This window comes from Chaetura pelagica, unplaced genomic scaffold, assembly GCF_000747805.2.
Source record: "Chaetura pelagica isolate M959 unplaced genomic scaffold, ChaPel_1.0 scaffold356, whole genome shotgun sequence".
Lineage (NCBI taxonomy): Eukaryota > Metazoa > Chordata > Aves > Apodiformes > Apodidae > Chaetura > Chaetura pelagica.
In genome coordinates this window covers 850,195-859,072 of record NW_009953964.1, presented here as the reverse complement: position 1 = coordinate 859,072, position 8,878 = coordinate 850,195, and the positions used below count along the sequence as shown (strand labels likewise).

Below are 8,878 nucleotides of genomic sequence, written 5' to 3'. Positions count from 1 at the left end.
CTAACTTCTCTTTCCCATTCTTGCACAAAAAGTGCTTTCCTTCTGCGCTCAGTTCCTGAGCAATCACATTTTTTCTCATGCCAGGTCCTTCCTAACAATCCGCTTTGATACTTTGTAAAATGCAGATGAATGTGGGAAAAAACCACTGCTTTAGGACTACCTCAGTATTTTATGACTTCAGAACTGGTCCCTTCCCGATGTAAAAAAATTAAGGTCATCTAAGTTTAACTGCTCATGGGTGTGATCCTGATACTGGCTGAGTGTCTCTGCTCCTGCAGAGCCCACACCTTCTGTGCATCCTCGTGATTTCTCAAAGGTAAAACATCAAGTTTCTACCTTAACCAATCCCCCATATTAATTGATTTTTTCCCAAAACCCTGCATCTTTCTGACTACGGACTTGTACAAAGTGTATTAAACAAGCTACATGAACATAACATCATCCTGAAACAAGAACCCTTTGAGCATAGAGATGAACATTTACCAAAGGACTTAAAATAATAATAAAAAAATGTGTTTTCATTCACTGAGCAAGAGATGTAAAAACTAGACAGGAAGGATCCCACAGCCAGCAAGGATACTGACAAGTTAATAAGCATTGCCATCCATCCCAGCAGGATTGTGAAGGCTCATCCCTGGATAATGCAAAGCACTACTCAATAGTCTGACTTTGAATGAGAAAGATTCATACCTCATGTACTTTTCTGTACAGAGAAGTGCTGGGTTAAAGCCTGGGATAGTCCTCAAAATAAAAACATGGAAAATTCCTGCTAAATGCCAAGTTTAAGGCAGCCATGATTCAAAAGGACAGCTTGAGCAGAATAGGTGCCAGGGATGTCTGTTCTCTGGAGTGACTTACAAACTAAAATTCTTCTAAACCAATAGATGCTTCTCCTGTCTCATGTGAGGAGACAAGGAGGCGGCTTCACTGTATCTCCTCGCCATCTGGAAACTCTCCAGGCAAGGATACCTTCTCTATTGAGCGTTTGAATAGAATTAGTTTTCATCCAGCTGAAATCTTTGTTCTGAATCTGTACAATCCCTGCTCTCCTCCTTCATAAGTCAGGTTTATGCTTCTTCCATGTGGTTTTGATATACTGATAGAACTGGAGACCAAGGAAAAAACAGCTCAATGCCTCAAGGAAAGGACCCCCAAGATAAGAACCCACACAAAATATTATTCTCAACGTCACCAGGTACTGTGTTCTGCTTTGCTGCTCTTCTGAGCTACGACCTTTCATAAATGATATCAGATGGTATTTGTCTTACCCAATAGCCTGTTCCATTGTTCAGGACAGGCATGCACATACATAATATTAATTTCTCTAGCCTATTAATAAAACCAAAATAAAATAACAATAGCAAATTGGGTACAGATTTATCCTGATCTGTTTCTGCAGTCTACTTTCATTTCTAAATTACATTTATGCATTTTCATTTCCAGTTTCTTTAAATGTGAATATTACTGACTAATTATCTTGTTACTATGATGGACACAATCCAAAAACCTAGACAGAAATATGTAATTATTTCAGTTTTGGTTATAAATTTTGTGGCTGAAGCCACAAATGATTGAAGACTTTCACAAGCATGCCCAAGAAAACCTGACTGAAACTGAAGCTATCTTTATTTTCTTTTCCCCATGAAGTGAAGGTTTAGCTCAGCATGTTTCTTGCAGAGACACACACAGCACAATGGCTTGTTTTGGGCTGCTGTCATTCAGCTTCATGCTGCATCCTCATCTAGAGTCATTAACCTTTTATTACGAGGAACACAATCATAGTGGTTTTGGGTTTTTTTCACAGGAAAAATACAAAATTTTAATGGAGTATATTGAAGATACTTCATCAGTAACAGTCAGTTTTCTTCTTAGTACACGTTAATAGATTTGCTCACTGAAGCCTGCTTGTCTTTCCAGTACACAAAAATGCAGTAATCTAAAATACATATAACCAATAGAAAAAAACACATGAATAAGCAGTCTGCTTAGTGGTGCTGTGTAAGGAAATAAATGTCCTTTTACCAAGAACTGGACCATAAATCAATAATGGATAAGCTTGAGAAGATGGTGTTTATGTTATTTTGGAGATTATTTTCAGGTGGAAATATTTTTCCATCTAGTTCACAACACAAAATCTTTGTCTAAATTATGATGCAAGTTCTGATTCAAAACTTACTAAAATAATAATTAAAAAATCTTACTGAATTTGATGGCACTTTTACTTGAATTAGTGCATGTTACTTGTAGATATGAAAAAAATGGTCTATGAAATTATGTGAACTGATGCTATCCCCTCACCTCCAGCTTCATTCACATCATAGGTCAGAAATTCTCGATGCCAATTGCATAAAAATCTCACTCGTACTTGATCTCAGCTTCCATTAAGGTCAATAAGAGTTCTGCCTGAATGCAAAAGATGATCCATCCAACTTCCATCCCTTCAAAATATGACATTTGCCACATGGATTCAAATATATCTTAATTCTTTTCCTTAGACACTTCACAACATTTAATTCTTAAAAATTAAAAGTCACAAACTTTTCTCTTTTGTCTTCTCTTTGTTCTGAAGAGACACACAGAAGACAGCTATAGATTGCTCCCCCTTCACACCCCCTTCCCCCCTTTTTTTTCCCTTTTTATTTTTTAATCTATAGGGTAATTTGCTTTCTGGAGAACTAACTGAATTTTCCAAATCGAATTTGAAAAGATGCTCCATAATATCCATTATAGCAAACACTGTCCTGCAGATTTGATTAGTAGGCTCTCTGGACCTGCTTATTTCTGAATTGAAAGTGCAGTCCAGCCTGGATAAATGAATTACCTGAGCAGCGGAACTTCTTGCTCTTGATCTGGCTGATCCTCTTGTTGGCAAGGCGACGCGGGTTGCTGCACCGAGCGCCGCTGGTTTCTATCGGATTATCCTGCAGGTAATCAGCCAGCCACTTCAAATGGCAGTCGCACACAAATGGATTCTGAGCTAAATGTCTGCAAGAAGGATGGGATGTTTAATCAGAAGTGACCTGTGACACTGTACTCCATCACTGTTTTTCACAAACGCAAACCTGAAGAGTAGAGTAATTGAATGAGCTTCCAAAAGCCCAGGCCTGGCGGAAACCACACGGAGCTGCACATGAATGGGAGAATTCTGGAGCTATCACATTTCGTAGCTCATTAAGCCTCCTGCAAGTCCTTTCACAGAGGAAATAAAAATTAAGATAGCAAAATCTGCTTTAAGGGACACAGACTTCCTGTCTACAAAGTGCAATGTTTGATATGCTGCCTTTTGAGAGAAATCCATCTTTTTAGATGAAACTGACATGAAGATAATTTCGTATCCTGGTTTAAAACAAATTTTATTGGCAAGCTCCACCTCTGAGGGATCAAAATGTGAATTAGTAAAGTGCCTTGGAGCTGTGGGCAGAGCCAGAAGTGATCTAGAGGTCTTTTCTCCAGACTGAAATGGATATCTGCCTATACTTATCATGTGTAATAGTAATAATCTCATTTATTTTTTTTTGTCTTGGACCAGAAATTTTTACTTTTGAAGCTGAACTGTTTTGCATGGAAGAACTTGACTCTATCCTTCACCAAAATTTGCACGTTTCCCACACAATTGAAAGTTAGAGCATTGATTTAAACTGGATATTTAGATTTTGTTAATAGAAATCTGCTGGAGTATCTTAGAGAGAAACAGCATTTCCCTGCTGCTGTTATGGATCATTCTGCTTGACAAAGTTGAGCACTACATCAGGAGAGTTTTTTATGTCTTTGTCAGAGTCTGATTCAGATCTCAGCAAAGTTAATTTGCACCAGTCCCTCTACCTTCTAAGGGAGCAGGACATAGCTCTCCAATAACTGCAAAAGCAGTTGAAGACAGATTTTTTAACTTGATTTGGACAGAGGTGTCCAGGCTATAGCCTCAGAAGGACTCTGTGCTGTTACTGTTGGTGTGTTTTTAGCACCTGTTTGAAGTTAGAAACAGTAACTTCATGGAATAAGCATAAAATACAACAGGGCAAGGTCTGTCAAGGAGTGGCAAGCGCCTGAAGAAACTGTACATACGTATTCCAGTGTGTATTTATGTACATACACATATATATTTTAATACTGGAAACAAACACTTTCTACATAAACACATAGAGTCTTAGATCAATATATGACCACACAAAGAAATATGAGCACAAATGCACAATATTGAGTGAGGGGGTTCTTCCTTGTTTTTCATGTATATGGGCCTGCCAACTCCAGTTCTGAAGGAGTCCTGTTTACCTTGCTATCTTACTATTCACAGCTTCAGGATTTAATCTTCTTCTGTAAAATATTAAGTCTTTTCTATACTTTTGCTTCCAGTTTTTCTTCTGATCCCTCCTCTCCCAATGCCTCCAATTCAAAGACTCTCAGAAAATGTTTAGAGGGTTTTCATAATGGACCAATTAATACAATGTATTATTTCCAGTAAGTGAATGTCAGCTGAAATGGTTTCAGAAGTCACTATCTGTACAGCAGGACTCGGACCCAGTAAGGAAAGATGACAACTCACTAGCTCATTAAAAATGGTTAGACAATGTTTTTAACAGACTCTGCTGTATATATAGTGTACAGAGTCAAATTTACATATTATATTTCAAACAGTATGAATTAATTACTCTGGGGGCTTAATACACTTGGGAAATTCACGTCACTATGGGCAGGCTATATCGATAGCTGACTGTGCTGAATTTATACACTTATTTTTCTTACTCCTTTTCTGTCAGAAGAGGAGAGGCTAGTACCTTGGAGTATCTTCCAAATTGTCTTAATGCCAGGAGCAAAGCCTTTGCAAAGACAGGCAACATCTTTGGGGGAAAAAGAGAGAGCTAGAGACCTGTCATTTACTATATGCCTGCATACTCACAGAGTCTGTATCGATCGGAGAGGTGCAAAAAGCCCCTTGCTGATGGTCTGCAGTTTGTTGTCATAAAGAGATAGCAGTTTGAGATTATGCAGACCTTGGAACGTGTTTACCCTCAGGCAGTTGATCTTATTGGCATTGAGAAGCCTGAAAATAGAGGAAAGGTTTATAATTCATTAATCTTGTAATAATCAAACAAAGATAGACCGAACTTTGGGGTTAAATATTAAAGAAAAAAAAAAAAAAGAAAAAAAAGAATATAGTAAAAAAGCCAACCCACATATAAAGATCTTGATTTGCCTGCTACATTAAAAAGATGAAAAAAAACAGTCAGCATCAGGATTCTCATAGCTGGGCAACATGCAAACACATGACAGTGCTATCTAACTTGAAATACTTAATGTTTTGGTGTGGGGTTTTCTTTATGCCCGGTTCCCCTCCCCAGTTTATTAAAAATTTTACACAAATATTTAAAATCTTCAGCTTAACATACATAGAAATGGCAAATACTCCCTGCTTTGGAATTCCATACATACGTATGTGCAAAGTCCACAATGAGAAGAATAGGGTTGTTTTTGTTATTTTTTCCCTTTCTCTACCAGCAGCTGTCTTAAGTCTGACTGAAATCATGGAAGTTTGACATCTTTTGATAAGCAGTGCAGAGCCAATTAGATCATGGAAAGAATTAAAATGTGATTCTCCTCAGAGACAAAAAGAGAAAAGTGTGGGGTCTGGACTCAGACTTCCTGAAAGGCAAGCTCAATTCCTATTTAAGGATAGTCAAGCAGTGGAACAGGTTGCTTGCAGGAGTTGTGCAGTCTCCATTGTTGCAAGTTTTCAGGAGGATCCCAAATAAAGCCATGAGCAACCTGCTCTGACCTAAGAAGGTGGCTCTGCTTTGATCAAGAGGTCTCCAGTCTCAAATGCAAGTTACCACCTGAGGTTGCTTCCCATCTCCATTGTCCTACAGTTCTGTTCTTACAAAAGCCAAAATCCTCATGTTTTTACTACTATCAGCCTGAAAAAAAAGGGTACATTGCAAGCAGTATGTGCAGCTAACTTGGTTCTCTTGGTCACAAAATTCTTGCTAGTTTGTCAATGAAGTTGAAAGGCTTAATATTGCAATAGTGAGGCTCCCTATGAGCCACACTAATACTAAATTAGAAGACAAATATTGTTTTAGGTAAAAAAGAAAAGATATCCTCCATTCCTCAGAAAGCACATATATGATCTTAAACACACCTCTAACAGCACAGTGAGCTTCCATTTCTATCAAACTGCACATATACCACTACAGGCAACACAGAAACCTGTCAAGGAAGAAATGAGTGCTTGTTTTTTTGTGACGTGACGCTTTTTCTTTTTTGCTCCAAAAAAATAATTTCAGGTGCTTCCTTTGCATTGCACCCTGCCTTGGCATTGCTGAAACCTTTGGAACATTGTACACTCATGACAGCCCTGTGCTTCCCCCATCATTTTGGCAGAGCCTCATTACTGCAGTAAATGGCTACAGTAATTGTGATACATAAAAGGACACATACTTGACTAGAGTCCTTTTCTCAAGGAGAAGAGGAATACAGGTCTTTGGAATGAGAGGGTGTCAGAGCTGAACTCACCTTTCTGGTCAACAGAAAAGTCAATATCAATTTACCTGAAGTTTCTTTTTTATATGTCATGGAAAAAGATGTTTGACGCTAGGTAAGAGAAAGTCCCATAGAAAGCTATGATGGATAAATGAGGTTACATTTTTCTATGAACTAATTGCTGAACTAATTTTATGAAATTATAAGCAACAATCCTATGACCTCTGTGTATTTCTGTGACTGATAATTATGCGACTCCTAATCCAGAGTCCTGTTGACTCCACAAGAAGTAACAGGGTAATTTTCGTATTAGGCTACAGGAACAGTTACTCCCATGTCATCAATGTAATCTCTTACTTCCTGCTTCTTAAAGCCATTTGTAGGTCGAAGCCAAAGCATCTTCATTCTCTCTTGGTTCTGCATTATGCTTTTATCTTTCAAGGTTGTACATTATCATTTCCATACAGAACAGGTTAAAAAGTCATTAGAAGGCAGAATCAGGTGCTGAGTTTTGAACAATATCCTGATGTACATCTAGGCATTACCTTTGGTTTCTACCCCCTGTCCTTGTGATTCCACTTAATAAACACACAGAGTAGAGCTGACCTACAACTGCAGTGAATTCATGGAATTTGGATTAATTCTCTCAGTAGTTTCAACAAACCATGAATAAACCAAATGCTGGAAATTGGAAGTCACAATGTGACAAGATTTTTGGCATGAATTTTTAATGACTAGATTCATGGGGATACAATCTGCGACATTTCTTTAAAAGCCAAGTACCAAAATGAGAGAAACTGATATTATATACACTTACTGACACGGGGGCACATTCTCTTCTTTAAGCATCAGCGAAAGTAACTTGGAAGAGGAAAGTGTTTGTGTAGACTGTTTAGAAGTGGGAATTCAGGTACTACACAGCTTTTCTGAGGAGGCAACAGCTATTCTGTATGTCATCTACACAATATATTGGCAGTACCTAAATCTAAAGAGCACTGAGTGTGCTCAACAGAAATACAGATGTGGCTATGCTTGGTGGGTCATGAGATAGATTAATGTCCTATTTCTGATAAAAATCAGTGAGAAAATAACAGGTCGTAGGGGTGAGTGAAAAACAGAGAGCAGAATAAGTAACCCTGACATTTTTTTCCTCATAGTTACTGTGAATTAGACAATGTCTTTTGGCCAGGAGAATTAAGGTTTATATTCCTTTCAAAACTCTCAGTTATTTTAAAATATCCCCTTTAAGAATATTCCCCTTTATAAATGCCAGTTCTTTGCTTAATCTTTCTTCAATGTCTCAGTCATTCTAATGGCATCTAATTATTAACTAGGTATTCAAGGCTGGCCTAACATTGAGTTAAAAATGGTTATAATAGTTGTGTTTTTTTTTTAAACAACCACAAAGGCAGATGAGAAAAACATATTCTAGGAAGCAGAAACACTGATCTTCCTTAAACAGTGAACCACGCTGTAAAACATACTAAGGGTTCCTGTTCATTGGACTCACACCAAGAAAGGGACAATATTAAAAGCTGAGTCTTATTTAACAAGAATTACATGGTATTTATTTTGCATCGATTTATGGTGAAAGTAAATTCCATTAATTTCACTATTTTATTGTCAGTTTGATTGGATGAGGTTTACACACAGCCCCCAAACGTGGTGCAGCATTCAAAAGGAGGTTACAAATTCAAGCAGAAATAAAACCACCCAGTAGCCAGAGGGATGATGGATTATTAACTGAAGTCTCTGTTTAAAAACATGAAGAAATCTCTGCTAGGAGCACCACAGAATACAGGAAGATGGCTAAAGACCTTGTGGTTTGCTCACCATTGAAAGCGTTTCCTGAAGGAGTGAATTTGTCCATACACACTGAAATAATAACATGTTTCAGCTAAGGCCTTTGAGCAAATGTGTACTGAGTTGGCACTGCAATTGTATCAGATGCTCATAAGCACCATCTGCATAATTAAGATGGTCCCATAATTGAATTATATGCCCAAGCACAGTTTCAAGTGATTAACATTTAAATAACATTTTGAACTCCAAACCCAAACGATTGAAAAAAATTGTTGTTCAAGAGCAAATGGATGTTTATATGGCTTTTACCCTTAGCAGTGCTTGTATTTTCAGCTCAGCAAAGTCAAGTGATCAAACTATCAGCAGAATAACTACATAACTCAGAGAACAAAACAGCAGCCTAGCAACCTTCACGCATGTTGGAGGCTGCAAGTTGATTTCTTTTGCCACAGGATGGACCAGAAATCATCTCCTACAGACGTCAACAAGTCAAAAGGAAAGTGTCAGGGAAAGAAGCTGCACAGAGCCACTGGAAAACATCTTTTTCACTAGCTTTGTGTTTTGACAGCAACGACAAAATGATGTGAATGAAAATGTTCGG

General features: G+C 37.8%; 1 protein-coding gene across 1 annotated transcript in view; it reads right to left on the bottom strand.

Moving 5' to 3' along the window:
* The window catches only part of SLIT3 (slit homolog 3 (Drosophila)), a 485,523-nt gene that overhangs the window by 127,630 nt on the left and 349,015 nt on the right, over positions 1–8,878 (bottom strand). Inside the window, exons 13-14 of the mRNA XM_010001942.1 lie at positions 4,895–5,038; positions 2,822–2,985 (exon numbers count right to left, since the gene is read on the bottom strand). Coding sequence (XP_010000244.1) covers positions 2,822–2,985; positions 4,895–5,038 — 308 coding nt within the window. The remainder of the gene's footprint in view (positions 1–2,821; positions 2,986–4,894; positions 5,039–8,878) is intronic.